Source organism: Galleria mellonella, unplaced genomic scaffold (genome assembly GCF_026898425.1).
Source record: "Galleria mellonella isolate WM207_F2 unplaced genomic scaffold, CSIRO_AGI_GalMel_v1 utg44, whole genome shotgun sequence".
Taxonomy (NCBI): Eukaryota; Metazoa; Arthropoda; class Insecta; order Lepidoptera; family Pyralidae; genus Galleria; species Galleria mellonella.
The window spans coordinates 2,199,388-2,223,214 of NW_026442100.1; the positions used below are offsets into that span (position 1 = coordinate 2,199,388).

General features: G+C 32.2%; 1 protein-coding gene across 4 annotated transcripts in view; it reads left to right on the forward strand.

The window, feature by feature from the left end:
* Window positions 1-23,827, forward strand: part of LOC113518800 (chaoptin) — an 81,114-nt gene that overhangs the window by 25,557 nt on the left and 31,730 nt on the right. For all 4 annotated transcript variants that reach the window (XM_052898503.1, XM_052898505.1, XM_026903795.3 and 1 more), the window contains exon 2: window positions 19,317-19,395. In XM_052898503.1, the coding sequence (XP_052754463.1) occupies window positions 19,393-19,395 (3 nt within the window). In that variant the 5' untranslated portion in view covers window positions 19,317-19,392. The remainder of the gene's footprint in view (window positions 1-19,316; window positions 19,396-23,827) is intronic.

The following is a 23,827-nucleotide window of genomic DNA, read 5'->3' on the forward strand; positions in this document are numbered from 1 at the left end:
TACTGGCAACATGTCTAATCGAATTGTAAAAGGGTAGTTTAGGTCACGTTTGGGACAGTCGTCACGTCAAGTGTGATCCCTAAACGGATCTTCAAAATGGCTACGTATTTTGATTAAATCTTTCAACATTATTTACGCTTTAGTAGAGTAAGCACTTGGCTATGTGGCCTTGGAATATATTAGGCCACCCTTTTCTTTCCTGTAAGTGTCGTAAAAAGCGACTAAGGGAGCTTAATGGTAGAAGGATGGGTAACAGCATCCCTCTTAAAACATCACTAAAAGCCTAACAGCGGTTGTCAACCCGCCTGCCAAGCATAGCAACTACTGACCAAATTCCCCTTATGATAAAGGCTTATGTTCAGCAGTGGACAGTTAATGGCTCAAATGATGACAATAAGCACTTATGTTTAATCTGTAATGTTTGTAATTATAATATTATATTAGTCAATTTTGTTTTTGTATTTTTTTTTTTAATTTTTCACCCTCATTAGTGTTGATATAAAGTACTAATTTTTTGAGGTATTCATTATATAAAAGTATTATTTAAAATAAATACACACACACATATGCGCGCGCGCACGCGTTCGCACACAGGCATGCACGCACACACGCACGCTCGCACACACGCACACGCACACGCGCACGTCTATTAATTGTTTTTTTTTATTTTAGGTAAACTCAACTATATTAATATTATAAAGAGGAAAGACTTCATTGTTTGTTTGTATTGGATAAATTTATACTCTTTATTCTATTTTATACTTCCCTTAGTCACTTTAACCTATTTAAAAAAATCTTTCTTCTATGGAAAGCTTTATTATTAGCAATTAATATAGGCTATATTTTAGATCTACCTAACCTATTCTATCTAAAAAAAAAATAACAAAATAATACTTATTAATATTATATAATAAAACGAAAGTCTATAATGATGGATAAGATAGAGGTTTGTTACACTTTTACGTCAAAAATACGAAACGAATCCGAATAAAATTTGGTTCACAGGTAGGTTATTTCCTAACTTAATACATACGGTACAATATCCAAACTAGAATCAATTTACGACGCACGTAAGGTTCAAACCTAACATGTAAAGGTTACATTTATAATTTGAGGTAACTGAAAGCTATTCACCTGCGTAACAATTAAAATCGAATGCTGTTACCACGAGTTATAAAAACCTATTCATTCAAACATTAGTTTAAATATCTTAATATGTATATTATATAAAAAAAAACCTGCCGAGGTTTTCGCAACAGACTAAAGCATGGGGTTCTTCAAAAAGGGAGTAAAGAGGTTTCTTCATGGTCGGTTTCGGGCGCCTAAAACTCATGGTATTGCAGGCGTTTATAGGCTACGGTAAACACTTACCATCAGGTGGGCCGTATGCTTGATTACCACCTCAGTGGTATAAAAAAACTATGTCACGATATTTGTTCACAGTAATTTCCAAAATCTCCCCACCAATTCAAATGAAACTTTGTAAATTGAAAAAAATTAAAAATAAAAAGTTTTGTTTGCTCTGTATTTGAGATATACAATATTTTGTCCAGATAAGTGACTTTGTTATCAAGATCATGGATCCGTGTGAAGTCGTGGCGAGACACTAGTATAGTCATAAAACATAACCAACAAAACCATCTATACAAACTCTTGATCATATGTGTATAGATAGAGAGTTATGTGATGAATAACTTCCCAAAAGACACCCAATCAGTCGTTAACTATCTCGTGAATTGTAATTACTGACTGCTTAAGTGTTTTGTAAAATGTACAAGAATCTGAAAGTACAATATTGATAGTGATTATTATATACACAGACATCTCTCATTAGGGAGGTGTTGCCAATAGTTACCATGTTTAGCAAGCGAGTTGGCAACCGCAGTTAGGCTTTGGTGATGTTTGAAAAGGGACACTGCTATCCGGGAATCGTTCAATACCCTTAGTCACCTCTTACGACGAACACGAAACAGAAAGTAGTGGTCATTCTATGCCGGAACCACACGGCAAATATTGCTAGTGATAAAATAATCAATTATAATATTCATACAGATAAAATAGAATAAAAATAAATAATAAGAATAACAAAAAGAAAAAAATATATAAAACTAAATTTATAGAATTATAAGAGCACGCTAATTTTAATAAAAAAAAATTACTTGGTTTTGGCAAAGATTATTTTAGATGGCATTCTGTATAGATGTATGAATTCATGCCCAAATCATGTCGAAGTTTTTTTTTTTTTTTTTTATTAGACATAAATAACTCGTATAAAAAAAATTGTAATATTTTTCTTTTTCAAATGTTTCATCAAATGTTATTGTTCCATTGTTGCGTCACAGCTAATTAGGATGGAATAAATCATTTTTACCGCCTCTTTAAGTCGTTAAGTCCCCTCAAAATTTTGCTAATTTTAATGCAATAACGACTTTTCGTCCCTATCGCCGTCTCGGTGAAGTTTTCGCAGAATGGACCCTAATTTTTATGTAACTCTGATGTTATTTTAATGTTCTTAAAAAGTCATTTTGTTATTATTATTTTAAATAATACTCGTATGTTATTGTTTTTAATATTTCCTGCTGATGTTTAAATACTACCAATATATATTTAATATCAGATGAAATTGTTGTCAAACGAGCTCAAATTTAATATGCTACGTAATGCGACTGGTAATTCGCATCACTAACAACCCCCCCCCCCCGCAACCTTCTAAGGTTTAATCTGAGCTCAATATAAATATTTGATTTCATAAGAACTGCCACCGAGTCTGCATATATTGTTCTGTTGATATTGTAAATTATCGTCACTTGTTATAAATAACTATAAATAAAATAATTTATAACATATAATAGAAGATGTCTATTTATATTGTTTTTTAAAACAGAATGCTTTTATAATGTAGCCGTTTCTTTTTTTTATCTTTATTTTTGGTTCTTTTTGGCACGTCAGTCCCATCGTACCTTAGTCAATTTTTTTATATCATTGGATTTATTTTAACAATCAAAAGATATTCTCCGTAAAATCAAATAACAAGAACGAAAGGAATCTTATACATACATATAGTATGATGGATATATTATATGATATATATAAATGAAAGAGAGAGAGAGAAAGAGAGAGAAGAAAAATTTACTTAATAACTTATGGTCAGATATAGGCTTCAATGTAGGCAGACCTGCATTAAAACCTACATCCAACCATATCATACACCTGTGTAGATCATTAGAAGCCGCTTGTATACGCAGAACGTACAATCTCCTCGCGACCTCTACCGCGCTAGTCACATATTTAGTACCTACCTAAGTACTTTATATTCCCTACAGATAACCTACAACGTGAATCACAACCAATTTAACAATTAAAAAGTGCACGGACTGCGCCGAGGGCGTGACGCACCGCTCAGTTGCACCCAGCACAAGGTTATATCAATCATTGGCTGAATTGAAAGAATGATAGGACAAATGCGAGTTGTACTTGCCCATTGGACGGTTCCGTACTATATTGTTTCATTTGTCTATAAATTTACGCATTTTATACAACGACTCTATTACAGTTTTCCAGCGACTTCGGAAAGAAGGAGGTTCTCAATACGATTGTATTTTTTTTTGTTTGTTACCACATAACTCTGTTAGTTCTAAACCAATTTGGAAAATTCTTATTTTATCTGAAAGGATATACATATATGTATAGTAATAATATATATAGTCCCATATAATTTTTACTCTTTTCTCCTACATTCTTCACGACTAAACTGTCTTTCAAAAAAAAAACGTTCACGCTCACTTTTTCACTTTATCCGAGCAGTAAGTGCTTTATATTATTCTCAATTTCGTGTATAATATAGTATATGTCATATATGTGTAAGTATATTTGTTATTCATATATATTTATTCGTTTATATATGTAATTTCAGTATGTATGTATATCAATAATTACTAGTACCGCATTCGAGTATTCTGACACTTCCCTATGGTTGACTGGGAGAGAATGCTTTTAGCATTAAGTCCGCCATGTATCTACACACATTTGTACTAATAAATAAATATTTTTTTATCAAAATCGATTCAGTAGTTTAGTTTTTAGATCACAATTGACAGAACTATTGATAATAATGGAAACTCTAGTTACTTCTCTCTCTCTCAATAGCTTAAATGTTTATTTGTCTGTATGTTAGTAGATCCCCCTCAATACTTAGAATTAGAAATAACCAATTATTATTTTGATATCACTTTTAGTATTACGAATACTTACTTAAATATGAAATGGGTTAATAAATACTCATATATGAGTATAACTTTTTTTTTTTATATTATTAACATGACCTATTTTACCAAATTGAAGCAGTAAGCATGTTATCTTATAAATGACATCCATTATCTTGGAGAATGGGTAGATAACAGCTATCATAACTCAAAACGAACGAAGAAAGTGATACTTAAATAGTATATTTCAACATACAAAAACAACATTCGTTTTTAGTCCGAATTTATTTATTTTTATTTATTTATTTAAGCAATTTACAATGGTAAACAAGCTAACGGCCCTGATGGAAAGTGGCAACCGTCGCCTATAGACGTAAACAGTACCATAGACGTAACAGAGTATACTAATTAGCTCATGATACCCTCCACCCTTCAAATCGAAACTTAGCCACGCAAACACAATTGCTTCACGGTAAAAACATGAATGAGACAAACGATTTTTGTATAAAATCTCCTTTAGGTAAAATTTACTCTATAAAAAATTATCTTTCAGTACGCAAACGATCGATCGATCGATCGATCGATTTGTATTGTTTAGAAGACATAACTTAGACAAGAAAGATTGAGGCAGAAAATTTATTTCAAAAAACCCACTTAGGTAATATTATATACATCTTACTTCGTCACTGCCATTTTGTATTGTATTAAGCATAAATACTACCAAATCCGAAGGATTTGCTGCAGAACCCACTTCCTATCTGTATTACAGTTTATTATTCAGTTTTCTCATTTCAGTAGGAACCCTGACAGTCACGCGAAAGTAAAAGCATTACAAGGTTCTCTGTAACTCGTCGAAAATCGCACTTTAATTTGCTGTCAATCTTCATTTTTGACATGTTTTGTATTACCTGAAAGATTGTTAGTCGCAGCCCTATTATTAGTAACATACCTTATCAGATCGACTTCCACGCGGTTCCATTTGGAAATCATCATGATGAATTCTTGTTGAATTTGTAACAATAGGCTGACAAACCTGCTTTTATCCGCATCTGTCATCTCTCACTGGTATACCGATAATGGCCCCGCCAGTGTATACCGATAATGCAGGCGAATTTACCATTCTATCATTATCCCATAAAATAATTATTAACGAGTGAACGTTGGCATCGTTTTAGGACTGATTTATTTATTTAACAAACATTACTATTATAAATTACAAAGTACTGTCTTTTACTACTTTATTGTACTTGTACTGTTTAAGAGAAGTAAGGTAAGATAGATCTAGAGTAAATCCATCTTGTAATAACAAAATAATAAAAAAACATTTAACCATCTAGCGAAGCGATTAAAAAGTAACCGTACTGCATAATAATATCCCCCTTATATGCATATATATATATATATATATATATATATATATATATATATATATATATATATATATATATATATATATATATATATATATATATATATATATATATATATATACATATCGTTTGCGAAGTGTTCGCGAAGTTTTTAACACTATAGAGAATAAACCCAGAATATATTCAGAAAAACAACTCGAATTCATTATATATATTTTCTTAATAAATCTATCAATATACCCTATTTTTCCACATTCAACCTCTTTCTTACATACCTACCCAACACTCGCTACCATTTGTTTTTTATACTTATATCTACTGTATGGCGTAGGCTGCGATATAAAAGAGATAGGTATGTCGTTTGTGATGATCCTTGTCAAACTGAATACATTTTTAATGAACTGACCTATTATATGGCGTAATATAATAAATGATATCTTTTTATCTGACTTTCATGTCATAAAAAAGGGTAGGACATATTTGACATTCCTTTCGTATAATGCGTGATTGAGTTTGCATATTTATCCTATAAAACTCCATATGGGCCTTAATCAATTTTAGAACGAAATCAAATTGAAGGCAATTTTCTTTTTTGTCCCTTGTTTACCTATTACCTATACAATTGGTAGTTGTTAGATGGGTAAAAATAGAGTTGTAACTCCATCCGCACTATCGGTCTACGCTTACGGGGCACCAATGAGGCGTGAAAGCAGACCAGTTAGCCCATCGTGACAAATTCGACAAGAATTAAATTAGATAGTTTCCAAAGGAGAACCGCATGGAGTTCAACTTCCTAATAGCTTTATTGCTAGCAATATATCTTTTCGGCATAATTCTAGGTATGGAACTATTAGATCTCCATTAATAAGAATCCCTTTCCCCCTGCAATAGGTAGATGCATTCACCTGAGTGATATAGCAATTTAATACACTGCTTCATCTTCCAACTTTAATACAATACATTTTTTTTTTCATTCTTAAGAAGTCTTAAGTGGTCACTAAGGAACAAAACATAATATACTAATAAAAGGAAAGAAAACTTAAAACCATTTATCAAGGCCCCTAAATAGTACGGTGATCTATTACTTTCTTCTTGAAAGAGTACCATGGCCATTGATACGATCCAATGAGGTTGTTATGCTATGGTGTATATATTATATTAACTAAAATGTCGGTGGAAAATTACTGTCGACTTTAGAAGTTATTGTTACTTGAAAATTTACCTAATAGCGATTTAACCATTAGGTTAACTATGTACATTAAACAAAAAATTAAAAAAGAATAATTACACTAAAAACGACGAACTATTAACTATTACCACGAAATATACTCTGTTATGCCTTTTTTTTTATTCAACTTAGAATGGCGAACAAGCTGACGGCCCACCTGATCGAAAGTGGTAACCGTCGCCTATAGACATGAGCAGTACCATGGACATAACAGAGTATACTGTTTCACCCGTGATACCCCCATGCGTTGCCATTCCTGAGGACTCAGGTGTTATTCCTCCGTATCTAGTAAATTCACGCCATATCCCACCCTTCAAACCGAAACACATTACAGTATTTTTTTTTAATTTAAGCATAACATACAAAATACGATGAAATATCGAACCTTCTTTTTGAAGGCCGTTAAAAATAGGCTAAATTGCAACTGGCACATAAGGAAGTTTCATTTAGAAGTTCAATAGCTTGTATTCAAAGCGCGCCGACTCGATTCATTCTCGTACCGACGGATTTGAATGGCCCACCTTCGGAGGTCTGCGGAATCGATCGGTTGATTAACAAAGCCCTTGAGGGATTTGATTTCGACTAAATATTTCAATTTCTTTTCACTACCTGATCGGTATGTTATTTATTATTACTTACAAAAATATGAATGCTTGATAGGATATCAAGATTTATATCCAGATCTATCCAGATTTATCCAGATTTTATAGGTTGGTCAAAGATACCTCTTGAATGAATGAATGAATGAGTATACTTTATTTGTATTATACAATATAGGAAATAAACAAGACAATTTACAAACACAACGATACAATTGTATAAGTACAGTAAGGCGGTCTTATTGCTGAGAGCAATCTTTTCAAGACAACCTTAAGGTAATGGACTAATTGTTGTACAAGTAGGTATGATAGTGCTGTATAATTAAAAAAAGCATCTTTTGCAATTTAAAAATATATAAAATATATAAAATTGACTGTTGCAAACTGGTAAACATATTTATTAATTTTATGGTATGTATATACACTATGTATTATGAATTCTTCACTAAACATTGTTCAAACTCTGCCTAGTTTGTGATCAGATTTCGTTGTGTATTAAATTATGTCTAGTATTATTTAGTAAAAATAATAAAAGAATGAAGAATATCGGTAAAATTCAAATTTAGAACTTAAGTATAGCTTATCTCACACCGTCACAATAATGTCCCGTCTTTAGTACAATTAAATAAAAATCATTCCTATAACGTCAAGCATAAAAAGTAGGTCGCGATAAAAGTACTTTATAAATTTCATTAAATTTATAACAACGCTTTTAGGTACTGCTAGCTTTTAATAATAATTGCTACAAACATTTTGGTAGCGCCATCTGACGGTAACTCAATACGGTAGTGGCCGGATTGTAGCTAGCAAAAATGTACTCGGCTATGTTAGTCGCCGGTTTTTATTTTGCAGAGTAAAGTCTTCACTTGCTTTTTTTTAATTATTTTTTACTTAGGAACAGACAATTAGTACATTCGTAACGGTACAGTCGTAACAAAATTATTTACCAGAGGGAGACTTTGTACAAAAGTCGATTGCTTGGATACCTCTGTCCCATTCGTGTTTCAACCGTGAAGCAGTTGTATTTGCATGGCTGTGTTTCGGTTTGAAAGGTGGGATATAGCGTGAATTTACTGGGTACAGAGGAATAACACCTGAGTCCTCAGGAATGGCAACGCATGGGGGTATCATGGGCGAAACAGTATACTCTGTTATGTCCATACTACTGCTCATGTCTATAGGCGACGGTTACCACTTTCCATCAGGTGGGCCGTCAGCTTGTTTGCCATTCTAAGTATAAAAAAATATTCGAGTATCAACACAGATAAACCCTATAGATTATAAAATTAAATTAAATCGGTTCAGAGATAAAAGATAACGCATATAATAATATACACAGAAAAAAATAGGCGAAATAAATGTGAAAGTGAGTTTGTTTGTTACCTTATAACAGTTTAATCGATCACTATGAAATTTAATATACAGATATTATATGGGTGATGTAAAATATCCCGGTCACACGAATGAAGTCGCAGCTAAAAGCTAGTATGTAATGTACAGTACTTATGTTTCGCCGACAAAGGCGTGACTCTTAAATAATTAATGAAATACGAATTGTAGATTGGATTCATTAATTTACATATAAAAGATTGTGAAGGAAACAAAATAAAAGCTATATCTTATAGGACTATCTACAATTGACTAATGGCTGCCGGGATAGTATCAGATAACAAACAAATAAACTGACTTTCACATTTATAATAACATAATAAAAATTGTTCTTATTTAAACTTTTTCTGTTAACTTTTATTACATAGATATTTTTAAGTAGATATATTTTGAAATACTGGAAAACTAAAATATGGAAGGTACGATCCAAAAATACATGCAAGTGGTGTAAGACACATAAGCATTTGTCTCATTATCTCTGCCTACCCCAAACTAAAATATCATAGAAATAAAATATCTTTAAAAATAAAATATCAAATTAAAATATCTATAAAAAAAAAATAAAGAAAACAATATCTTCTATTTCCAATACATTAAAGCTCATGTTATTCTTGACGTAAATAAAAATATATCGTACATTTTATACGATCTATGGTATTTTCCGAACGATTTAGGCGACAGTCGTTGGAGTAAAGCTACTTGTACACGCCGATGACACAAATTGGTCGGAAACACGACTTCGATAGTGGGACACGTGCTATTCCCCCGGGAACAGCGACGGCGTCCGTTGAAAGGGAGTTTATTTATTTACAAGGAAATAACGTGCTCACGAATTCACCAACGAACTATATTTTAATTTGGGCCTGGAACGTGTTGTACTTATTTTTCGATCTTTATTTTGTATGCTATAAAAATTGAAGTAATTATATTATGCAGTAGGTATATTTATTTTGCTAATATTATAAATTAACAGTTTCCTGCAACTTTGTTCGCGTAAATCGATATATAAAATATTCTATGTTTTAATATAGCTATTAAATATATAACCTATCAGTATACCAAAGTTAATTCAAATCTGTTCATACATTTAATATACAAGCTTCCAAATATTTTAACAAAAATGATAATATATAAAGTTGTCCCGGCTAACATTACTTTTTTTTTAATGGAATAATGGAATGGTAACCCCGCCTGCGCTATTGATTTACGCTGGCGGGGCACCAGTGAGGGATGATAGGTGCAGATGAAAGCAGGTCAATTAGCCCATAATGTCGAATTCGACGATAAATTAGTCACGATTGTTTCCTGGGGGAACCGCGTGGAGGTCGACCTGATAGGGTATATTGATAGCAATGGGGATTAACCTCCTCATTATTAACAATCTTTCCCCCGGCTAACATTACATTACCCACTGCCACCTACCGTAGATATATATTTTTCTTATCAAGATAAAACTATTCAGTCTCTGAAGATGAAACAAGCAATATACGTTTATAAAATTTCCTTAAAATCGGTTAAGCCATTTCGGAGATTAGCGTGAACGAACACCGTGACACGGGATTTTTATATATTAACACTAGCTGACTCAGCAAATGTTGTTTTGCTGCCTATCCACACCAATATAATGCGAGTCACTTATCGAGATAAAACTTTTCTATCTTGAGAGTTATAGCTACATATTACACATTTTCAAAATTTTATCGAAATCAGTTCAGCTATTGCAATAATATTGTGTTGTGTTTACAAAAAAATTTACTTTAATCATGGCAAAACCAATTATTTTGATTTAAAAACTGAACCAATAAATCGATTTTGAAAAAAATCCTTAGAATCAATCTAAAAGTATATCCTTTTCAGATAAAAGTAGAATTTTCCAAATTGGTCTACAAGTGACGAAGTTAACTAACATAAAAAAATTCAATCGAATTTAGAACCATCTTTTTAAAGTCGGTTCAAAATTAGCGTGATCAAACATCATGACACGAGCCTTTAAATATTAAGAAAATATAGGAATGTATAGGAAATGATAAAAGATATATAAAATTACTAATATGTTTTATATATAAAAATAAAATTAAAAGTATATAATCAATACATAGGTACATAATTTTAGTTATGTTGTGATGCTGAGGAAGAAGACAGAGAGCTTCCAAAACTGGTGTGCAAGCAGAAGAGGAGTTATGAAAATGAATGAAGCAAGAGATGTGAGGAGTATAAACGCCATTAGCATGTAGTTCTCTCTTTTTCCCAAAAAAAAATCTATTTAATCCTTTCAATTGCTACGAATTGATGGAAAATTTCAGATTTTCCGGCTTTCTTTGCCTTTTACTACTGAGTTTCTGAATCTTCATAAAAAAATGACATCAACCAGTGCCAGTGGTTACATAGGAATTCAGCGTTTCGGCTCTTAGCTGAGTGGTGAACATTTTGGTGAATAAGTTTATTTCTTTATTTTCTTTTTTTAGTTTATAATTGCATATGTTTTAGTTGCGATTGTTATTAATATGCGCCAAATAAATATTTTTCTTTCTCTCTGTCTATTGTAATCATAAATTTACAGTATAATTTTGGTAATACTCAAAATCACAAATCATAATGTTACAATATACTCCATACTAATTTCTATTTTATACATATGATGAATAAAGTTTAAAGTACACCCATCAAATCTTCATAATTGACGTCACAATAACCCCGCACTCCAACCACGCTAGCTTTGTGACACGCGAACTAAAAATCTTTACAGCGATTCAATCACCTTGAAACTTACGGGTCAGGGTGAGAAACGAGTGCTGCATAATTCTTAGCTTAGTGGGAAGTTCTAAATCTTTCTAGGTATATGGAAATGGCCGCAATTTACCTAAATATAAGTACAGAGGTTGGAAAGTTGCCATATTTATTTATTTAAAGAATTTCATATTTTAAATAAGAATATAGTGCAAAATGCAGATATTTCTATTTATTTATTAATACATAAAATTTACAAAAATAAAACACAATATGATTAATATATCAAGAATAAACTTAAAAGTAAATAAAAAAAAAATTAATAACCATTTACACTAGATTAAGTCAGTAACAACTGTATTAATAAATGATTACTATAAATATGAATCTCTAAATAATAAACCTAACGATGGTCACACACGATGTGCAGTTTGCTGTAGCTACTCAAATAGACCTCAGAAACTATACGATCTAAGCTAGTGTTAGTATATTACTTTGTATAATGTTTAAAGTCGCTTGAAAATTATTCTCTAAATCGTATAAGTCTCGAAAAGTCTCATTTTCTAATGTGAATATAAAATTATGTAAAAAAGTTTATTACTTAATAATGTTTAAACAGGTGTATAGATTTGAATGAAATTTAGTACACAGGTGAACAATATCTCTGATTACATATTTATTAAAAAAAATATCCTAATTCTATTATTACAACCAGTTATTGTGCATCAGCACTCAGATACAAGTAAGTTGGCGTTATAACATCAGTTAGTAGCTGAGTTTGATGATTCTTTATAGAAAGAATTTATTACGCTTTAGTCCTATAGTATTTATTAAATTTATTTAAAATTAGGCATTTATTAGTTTTTTGCATAAAAGAGTAACAAATCTCTACTTATACATCTCACAAACTTTCGCATTTATAATAGATAGGTAAGATTTATTTCATTTATATTCAAGCGAACTCTTTTTATTCGTTATATAAGTAAAAATAGAAAGAAGTATATTCCAAATTTTCAACTGATAGAACAAAATGTTCAACATACAGGAATGGACGTACAGAGAAATCGATCTGGACTCAGCCGGCATGTAACGACGCGACCCAATTATTGCACTCCGTCGCTTCTTAATCCACATTTAGTGAGATCGTAATTGACTTCATTTTTGCCTAATGTTAATTAAATTATTAAAAAATTATTAATCTACGTTACAAATAAAGTTAAGTACAGTAGTAATAACAAAACCTAGTAACGACAGAAAATATATATCATACATAAATACGTAATACCTGAGTCCTCAGGAATGGCAACGCATGGGGGGTATCATAGGCGAAACAGTATACTTTGTTATGTTCATGGTACTGCTCATGTCTATAGGCGACGGTTACCACTTTCCACCAGGTGGGCCATTAGCTTGTTTGCCGTTCTAAGTTGTATAAAAAAATCTATTCGCGAAAAGTACAAAATTCTATGTTCAAATAATTTCATCTCGATCAACATTGACCTTCTCCGTCTTAGATTAATCAATATCAATGTAATCTGAAATTGACAACCATTAAAATATGTCAAGATAAATATCAGGGTAAAAATTTTCTATTCTTGGTAAGCTGTATGGATTAATTTCTTTTGCCTAAAACAAAAAGGAAAGATAATAATTAATGTTTAAAAAAGTTTATATATGAAAGCTATGCAACCAGTTTATTGATTTTAAAAAGTTTAACTGTAAAGTAGCTGGATCTTTTGTTATACATATATATTTGTTATAAATATCGATATATTTGATACAGTCATGTTATAAATAGTTGAACAATAACATGAATATTAATTTATTTTATTTTATTGGTACTTCTAATTGGTTACATAGACCAATTTTCTAGTTTTGTATAAAGGAAGTTTCTGCTCTTAATAATAATGTAGTGACTACTTTGTTTTGATTGGCGCCAAAAATGAATAAGTTTTGGCAGCAACACATGTCATGAGTTAATTGAGTTGTAATTTCTCGTTAACTTAATATCAACAACTTATTATACAATATAATACATTATTGCGTAAAGTACACAACTCTCACAATATTTGTATTGTGCCTACATGAAATTTCTTAAAGACATAATGAATTATATAAGTATTTAGTCCAATTACCTACTTGGATAATTTATTATGTAAGGTTAAGGGATTAATTTTATTTTATTACTTACATAGTTATTACGATTTAAGCACGTGCTTTAACTGAACTTTTCACAACTTTGCTTACATAGATAACTACCTACTTATTTTATACTTACCAAACTATGTAAATATTTATGGAAATTTATATAAATTTTAATATATAAATTAATTAACACCATTAGAGAAAATTCAAATAATAAAAGTCAAAAAACCTCTTAAGGTTTATATTATCGCTCCGTGATTTGCATTCATTGAAAAGTAGCGCACAAAGTGGAGTTTCTTCGAAATTTTCATTGACATAAAGTCAGAAACATTGAATGCATTATTGATGAGGTTGCTGCGGGGGCTCTTGGCGGTCGGTTCTCTCTGAATAACACACAAGGGACTTTGGTATCAAGACAGGTAGTTATCTACGTACGTATATATATATATATATATATATATATATATATATATATATATATCCTGTGATAACTTCTATTCTTTCGTTGCGAAACAAAATCCTGCTTGTCGTGGAGTAAATTCCACTTGTAGATGCGATTTTGCTTTTTAATAATAATTATTTTAAATATAATGTGTCTATGAAAAATCTTATTGGATTATGGATTGATTATGGATCGGTGCATTTTATTTAGTTAATCTTTTTTATTAACAAAAGAGATACTAGTGAATTGGAGACTAGTAATTTCTACGCGGGGGATTTGTTACATTATACATACCTCATTTGTAACATTAAATTATTTACATAACATAGAATAGTTTTTGTTTTTGATGAATGAAAATGGTATGGTAACCTCGCCTGCGCTAACGAGATACGCTGGCGGAGCACCAGTGAAGGGTGATAGATGAGAATGAAAACAGACCAGTTAGCCCATCATAATAAATTCATCAGAAATTAACCATGATAGTTTCCAGGGAGAACCGCGAGGAGGTCGACCTGGTTGGGTATATTGCTAGCAATGGGATTCTCAATCTCCATTACTAATAATCCCATCCCTCCCCCCCACATATGACAGTCTTAAAGTAGATATTTCATACATGTATCCCTGATATATCCTTAGCAGGTTGATCCCGTAAATCCAAGAACATCTCTGCCTTAATAGCCTTTCATCCCTGATAAACCTGTATAATAGAGGTCTTCATGAATGATATTATTTCACGTAGTAATGAGAAGTTTATGTTACTTTTACATGTCTTTATTAAATAAAGAAAATTATTAATAATAATAATTAGGAAAGAGCACATTCCTTTTTAAAAGGCCGTTAACACACCTGCGATGCCTCTAGTGTTGCGGTTGATCATGGGCGGCTGTAGTCACTTACCATCAGGTGAATCGCATGCTCGTTTGCCCCCTGTATTGTAATAAAAAAAAAATTAAAAAACTTTCTTTCACACACAACCACTATTTGGAATCAACTTCCAGCATCAGTACTTCCGAACCGATACGACATCATAACCTTCAAAAAAAGAGCACATTCCTTTTTAAAAGGCCGTTAACACACCTGTGATGCCTCTAGTGTTGCGGGTGATCATGGGCGGCGGTAGTCACTTACCATCAGGTAAGCCGCATGCTCAATTGCCCCCTGTGTTGTAAAAAAAAAGATATTGTGAACTATATTCTAGCGAGCAATAACTCAATATATATATATATATATATATATATATATATATATATGAGTTCACATCTCACTAAAAATTTTTGTATCAATTTTAAGTTATTCTTGAAGCAAAGATAACTCTTGCTTGTTCTTTTTTCTAATTTTAAGAATTTAATGTTGTAAGGTTCTAAGACGAAAGCTAATTAGAAATTTATAATGAACTAATATTATTAGTATACATATATGAACAAGCTTTAAAAGTCTTTCTTCTTTATAACTAAGTATATTATTATAGTATTCTTTATAGACTTAGATGTCTTATATACTTTTTTTATAAACCAGAATCAAGACCAGAGGGAGACTTTGTACAAAAGTCGATTGCTTAGGTACCTCTGTCCCATTCGTGTTTCTACCGTGAAGCAGTTGTGTTTGCATGGCTGTGTTTCGGTTTGAAGGGTGGGATATGGCCTGAATTTACAGGGTACAGAGGAATAACACCTGAGTCCTCAGGAATGGCAACGCATGGTGGGTATCATGGGCGAAACAGTATACTTTGTTATGTCCATGGTACTACTCATGTCTATAGGCGACGGTTACTACTTTCCATCAGGTGGGCCGTCAGCTTGTTTGCCATTCTAAGTTGTATAAAAAAAATCAAGTTTATGTTCTCGATCCCTTAAAAAGGGTTACATAATTACACTATCATTAGCTGTCTAAATTAACCCCATTATGGAGGTCAATTTAAAGTTAATGCTTCTAAGAAAAAAAATTGCTTAAGTAATCACTTATAATGTTATAAAACTTGCCAAACTGAAATTTTTGAATACTCGGCCAGCGAACGGGAAAGAATCAGTCGGTCGTGTCTTTATAATTTAATTGTATCTATAGAAAAATATGAGAAAAACGAAGGAATACGTAATTTAAATTGAATTTTTTACTCGAATACACTCCATTAGCTCGGATAATGTACTTTGATATTCACAGATGTTTCAATTTCATATATGTGCTTGATTACGTGACGTAAATAAAAAAAATCAATCGATGTCACAACAAAACGAGATTGATGTCTCTTAAACATTAACTGCCAACGCTAAAGACGATTTGTTATAAGCTTTTGCTATATACTCGTATATATCGATGAGATAGTAATGAGTTTGGGGGGGAAAGGTATTGTTAATAACAGCCCCATTACTAACAATATACCCTATCAGGTCGACCTCCACGCGGTTCCCCCTGGAAACCATCGTAGCGTAGGCGGGGTAACTATTCCATTATCATCCATAAAAGAGAGCAGTGAGTGATGATAGATGAGTTTTTTTTTTTAATTTTTCGATATATTTATGAAATCTAGCCCTCACTATTGAATTTTGGTGACGAGAATCCGTAGTAATGGGAACATGGAGTACTGCAACATCAGCCGTTAACTGTCCACTGCTGAACTTAGGTTTCCTCCATAAGGAAAGTTTTGCCAGTAGTTGCCACGTTTGGCAAGCGGGTTGATTCATGGTGTGTTAATTAGTAATTCAAGGGCGATATGAAGTCAAGTCATTTGGTCCATGCACCGTGACAAAACCAGAAACCTTCCAAATGGTTTCCAGCGTTGAGATCGACTTAACAGTGTATATTATTAAATAAATTGTTAAACCCCATTATTAATTATCTCTTCTCCCCGACGGATACGGCTTACCGATCTATAGAGGAGGATTACGTTCAACAGTGAACTCTGAAACTGAAATATTAGAAAAGATGATAGCATTTTATTTTCCCCTAACGATCTTTAGCTAATTTAAAAAAATATATATATACCGTAATTAATAATTTACATTATCCATTCTCATTTAAATTTCAATCACGTAAAAAAAAATGTTCCGTAAGAGTTTTCGCAGTCCATTAACTAAAGAGGTTGTTGAAGAGATACTTCCAGAAATTAATTTCATTCAATTGGTCTTCCATTGTAAAGGACAGATGCTTTGTTCTTTATTTCTTATATAATATTGTACACAAAATTACATTACAATTTGTTTAAAATGTAATACGTATGTTTGTTACTGCTCCCGCTATTTCAACTGATTTAATCAACTGTTAGGTATATTAAAAGTCTTTACAATTTTTTTTTATACAACTTAGAATGGCAAACAAGCTGACGACCCACCTGAAAGTGGTAACTGTCGCCTATAGACATGAGCAGTACCATGAACATAACAGAGTTTACTGTTTTGCCCATGATACCCCACATGCGTTGCCATTCCTGAGGACTCAGGTGTTAATCCTCTGTACCCAGTAAATTCACGCCATATCCCACCCTTCCAACCGAAACACAGCCATGCAAACACAGTTGCTTCACGGTTGAAACACGAATGGGACAGAGGTACCCAAGCAATCGACTTTTGTACAAAGTCTCCCTCTGGTAAATTTCTATTTATATACAACTTAATGGAAATATAAACAAACAACTAATGACATCACTAGAAGACAATTTGCTGATATTCAATAATAGTCCAAATCCAAAAGCCATAAATAGATTTTTTTTGATGGGTGAAAATGGTATGGTAACCCCGCCTGCGCTAACAAGATACGCTGGTGGAGCACCAGTGAAGGGTGATCGATGAGAATAAAAACAGGCACACAAGCAGGTACAGTTAGCTCATCATGATGAATTCATCAGGAATTAACCATGATATTTTCCAGGGAGAATCGCGAGAAGGTCGATCTGGTTAGGTATATTGCTAGCAATAGGATTCTCAGTCTCCATTACTAACAATCCCTTTCCCCCCAGTCATTAATTGATTAAATGTCGGTTTCATTCAGACTATCTGTAATAATTTCAACAAAACATTATTACCTTTTCAATAAGATCTATTTAAATAAATTAGATCGTCATCATCATCACCATAGCGCTTACCTACGGCTGAACATAGAATTTCTCCATAGACTGCTTAAGGAAGAGTTCTAAGCCAATGTGATACCGAGATATATAATTTATTTGCATTACTTACAGAACACAAATAACGTCTGTTACGTATACAGGAAAAAGAAGTAAAAGAATGCATATACAAAAAAAAACAACATATAAAAAACAAGTAACATTTTTATCTTTCATACGTGTGCCAGTTATATGAAAAACTATATTATATCCGTGTATAATTACTTAACAAGATAAATAGGTGGATATCTCTTAAGACCACTGATAAAAGAATCATGCCTATTACATATTTTTTCTATGGTAGAACCATAGAACTGTCGTTAACCTTGGTGGTGGCAGTTTAACCTCGCCTTCTGATGTTATGCGTACAGTTTTAGTGGACAAACATACACGTGAATAATTTACAATTATAATTTCCATAACCAAAAAAGTATTCAAGTATTATTTCTAATTTCGATTACGAAAGAAACATATTTTGAAAAAATGCTAAAGTAAGCATGCACATTCTTGTCTCTACTGTGAAACACTTATGTTTGAAGTTTGAAGGTTTGAAGGGTGGGATAAAGCAGTGAATGTACAGGGTACAGAGGAACAACACCTGAATCCTCAGGAATAGCAATGCATGGGGAGTATCATGGACGAAACAGTATACTCTGTTTTGTCCATGTTACGTACTTTCTTTCACTTTACATGAGGTGGGTCGTCAGCTTGTTTACCATTCTAAGTTGCATAAAAAAAAAAAATAGTATTTAAAATTATAAAGATCATCATTATCATCATCATAGCAGTCGTTAACTGTCCACTATTGAACATAGGCTTCCACCTATTGGGAGGGGGGGGCGGTTACCAGTAGTTGCCACGCTTGGCAGGTGGGTTGGCAACCACTATTTGCCTTTGGTGATATTTTAAGAGGAACGCTGTTGCCCATTCTTCGATCACTGAGTTCCCTTAGTCGCAATCATAATCGGAAAGGAAGGGGTGGCCCATTCTATGCCGTGATGACACGGTACTGAATTATAACTATTGTAAAATATAATAAAAACATCGACTATAAAGCGCTTTCAGCGCGTGTCAATAAAATGCACGCAATAACTACATTACTTTTTTTTTATTTTCAGATTGTGTAACGTGCCAGCTTTACTAACTGGCCCAAATGCCAGGGTTTTATGGCGAGCAGCACTTACATGACGAATCATGGTGAGTACGTGTTAACGATTTCACTGAATGCATATCGATTCGCAATAACGGCCTTGTCCTAAATTTGGTAAAAATACTATGAATACTTCCGTCTTATTAAATATCTATCACAATAACGTTATATGGTAAATATTCAGATGGCTATATCAATTTATTTCTTTGCTCTAGATGGCAATCGATCCATATAATTTTTACAACAAGTCAACTCTCTAAATATCTTGATGTTGTGTTTTATTAAAAAAAAAACGAAATATATTTTATATGGTGCTCTATTTTCTAAACACGTATTATAACAAATCTAGGAAAAACAATAGTGATACACCTATCTTCCTACGTCATCTATGAAATTATTATTATTAAATAAATAAAACACAAAAAAAGAAAACTTCAAATTAAAAGCTAAAAAATACGAATGTTAAATTTGAAAACTGCTTTCTTGGAAACATTATCCCTACTTTTTTCGACGGTTGGATAATAAAAGAAAAATACTTATGTACACGTCATTTAACGTTGTGATTACTTTGGACAATCGGCAGTTCTGCCCGTCTCTGGCAATACGTGTTCCACATAAATTATGGGAATCGTTTACCATTGTTTATTAGGCAGCAGAGGGTGGATACAGAAAATCGAAGCTACACTCAGAATAAAATCCGGTATTTATGGGGATTCACTCATAACTTCAGCAATCTATCATGAAGATTTTATAAACCATTGAAATTTATTTTACATTGTTGTATCAGACATTAACTATTCACTGCCGACCACAGTTTGCGTTTTGGTTATTTTTTTTTGTTTTCCGCTGCTGCTCATCCCTCGACCGTAATTTTCCTTAGTCACCTCTTACGACACCTACGGGAAAGCAAGGAGTGGCCTATTCTATGCCAGGACCCACATGGTTATTTATTTGTGTTACTACGGCACACGCATGAAAGAAGGAAATTCTTGTTTTATATATTTTGTTTTTTTTTTAGTTTTTAATTTTTTTTATCACTTTTTACTGTGTCTGTATTATGTGTATGTTTTTATTGTTATTTGTGTGCTGTAAATAATGCACATAAATTATCTATCTTATTGAATTCTTACTAGTGTTGAAAGAATTTAATCCTTACTAATTTACTTTTACCCGTGACTTCGTCCATGTGATCAAAATATTTGACCGGCATTGGCACAGTTTAATAGTAGCCTATATCCTTCTCCTTCCCAAATAGTTTTTTTTTTATACAACTTAGAATGGCAAACAAGCTGACGGCCCACCTGATGGAAAGTGGTAACCGTCGCCTATAGACATGAACAGTGCCATGGACAAAACAGAGTATACTGTTTCGCCCATGATTTCGCCATGGGAGTCCATGTGTTGTCATTTCTGAGGACTCGGATGTTATTCCTCCGTACCCAGAAAATTCACGCCATATCCCACTCTTCAAACCGAAACACAGCCATGCAAACACAACTGCTTTATGGTTGAAACACGAATGGGACAGAGGTACCCAAGCAATCGACTTTTGTACAAAGTCTCCCTCTGGTAGTGCGTGTAATTTAAATTTTGTGATGATTGATTAAGCTATTAATGTGATAAGAAGTAACAAACAAGCTCAGTTTTACATCCTTACTAAACTACTTATATTAAAAAAATCTACCAAGTAAATTCAAAATACAATTGGCAAATATATCGAATATTTACACACAGACAAAATATATATGAATAGGGCATCTCCTCTTTCTTAATTTTGAAAAAAAAAAGTTAATTTTTTTGCTACATATTTACCATTAGAATAATTTTAGATAGTCATTTTCTACTGGTATAAGTATTGCCAGTACAAAAATGCAAATGCAGTATCTTTAAAAGGCCTATTAACATAATAATATACTTCAACGTTGTTCGAGATTTAACCAACTCATCCCAGTGGAGCTTACGAGATTCACAGGAGACTCTACTTAAAATGACTTACAGTATTATAAACTGCTTTCAAAACATAAACACCGCTTATATCTGTCAATTAACTAAGTTAAATTAGCTTTATGCGTTTGACATTTGGCAGTGAGATTACCATTTTAGAATAGACTTGCTTGGTATACATAATTAATCAAGGAAATTGAAGAATGATAATACATAGAGTGCAAGGACTTAGTAAAGAAGTAATCAAGTTGCGTTGAATTTGTCGTAGAAAAGGTTAAATGAAATGAATAACAAATCGAAACGTTCAATCAATTATTAATCGATTTTTCATCGATAATAGCAGACTATCTTATGGTCGGCTCGATTATTCATTTATTTACATTTTTGTGAATTTCTTTTGAAATAAATCTAAATAAAAATAAAGTTATTATTTATTATTTATACTAAGATTATACAGACAGAGTGTCCACACAAATGCTTCGAGAAAAACGTGTCAACTTTTTCATACAATTTTGCGTGATAAGTAGTTTTTTGTATTATAATTTCTTCATCTTTTTAATACATAAATATTAATTTTTTTATTGAATAATATGTCAAGACACATTATATGCGTAAGTATATAGAATATTAATAAAAAAAACGAGACAGCTAATTTGACAATTAGCTAACAAAAAGTTAACCCGTTTTTGAGGCTCGAGGCTCTATCTATATAATCTAAGATTATATACATACTTCTTTGATAAGAAAAAAAAAGGAAAACTCAATAAATTGAGATTAAAAAACACTGACGTCAATCTGGACTAAATTAATAGAAAATCAATCTAATAACAATTTACCTTTTTATAAAGTCATCCCGACTTTATAAATAGTCGTTTGCATAGCATTAATCCACTCATGTTTCTGCCGTAAAGTAGCGGTGCTATGCATGGTTATGCTTCAGTGTAAAAAGTAGAATATGGTAGTAAATCTACAGCGTACGACAGTATAACATGTTAGTTCTCAGGAATGGCGATGCATAAATAGTATCATGATACTATACATGTATATAGGTTATCACTTTTTCCCAAAAGAACCGTTACCTTATTTGCCATTCACTTGGAATGCATAAAAAATAAACATATGTATTTAAAAAAAATAAACATATTTAAATATTTTAAATTATCACATACACTTTTTATCCTAATAATACATTTTTTGTCCTAATTTCCGCAAATAAAGATTACAAGTAGTGGATAATACCGTAAATATTTAAATTTATTATTATTTCAGCCGTTAACTATTCACTGCTGAACATAAGCCTTCCCCATAAATGGAGTATTTCCAGTAGTTGCCACGCTTGACAGGCGGTTTGTCAATCGCAGTTAGTCTTTAAGAGATGTTTTAAGAGGGACGCTGCTGCCCATCCTTCGTCCTCCCTTAGTCGGCTTACAACACCCACGGGAAAGGAAGGGGTGGCCTATTCTATGCTGTGACCACATGGCGATATAATATTATAATATATTATAATAGTAACTGTAAATGCTGTTTTTCAACGATGCACGCATTTTCGTATTTCGAATAAATCTTCAAAGATTTATTGGTAGAGCAATTAACTAAAAATCTATTTAATCATCCCCAGAGTATTTTACAAACTGTTTCAAATTAATTCCGTAACATTAGAGCAGTTTTAATCTGTACTTTGTGAAGCCGTACCAGGTAAACTTGCTCCCGATTTTGCGAACCCATTAATTTCGGTTAGCGATTTTTTTATATTAGATAGGAAATTTGGTATTAAAGCAAAATTGTTATAATAAAGTTCAGGGTAAACTAAATTTATAATAGAATTATATTATAGCCACCTAATTCTCGGTGGGTCGTATCGTATATTATGGTTTGTATGAGAAAAAATAATACGATTGCCCTACAACTAGCTAGCTATAATATTACTATCCAGCCCTCCTAAACAAATGAGAAACGAATCCATCACTGTCTACCCCCACTCGCTACGAAGGAGCGGAGGGAACGGGAGGGATTTTTAGTAATGGGGATTAATGGCCCCATTGTTAATGAGTTACATTTATGAGTGATAACCTATAGTAAGTCAATTAAATTCCAGTTATTGTATAGGTACAATAATAGATTATTAATACAAGGAAAAAAATAATAATTCTCTTGATTTTATTTTATTATAAAGTTTACTTTTAATTTACTGTTTCTATAAATATTTATATCGGTTTTATTCACTTATTTTTATCTTGAGGACTGCCCGACTTGTTTCGAACTCGATTTGAACCCTTATTCATGAGCACGTCTCACGACTGTGTCGCGAACAGTCATTATACGATATGATAGCTATTATTCAACATTACTACTTACTTTTATTAAAAAAAAAAGTGTTATGTAGAGAGAAATATTTTCGATTGTACTTAGGTGTATATTTTTTCACTTAATTGCAAGCGAAATAAGCAACAAAATTATCACAATTCACAAAATAATCGTCACTATGCACCGACCGATGAAATCTGGGATAATAATAACACTGTTCCAATATCCAAA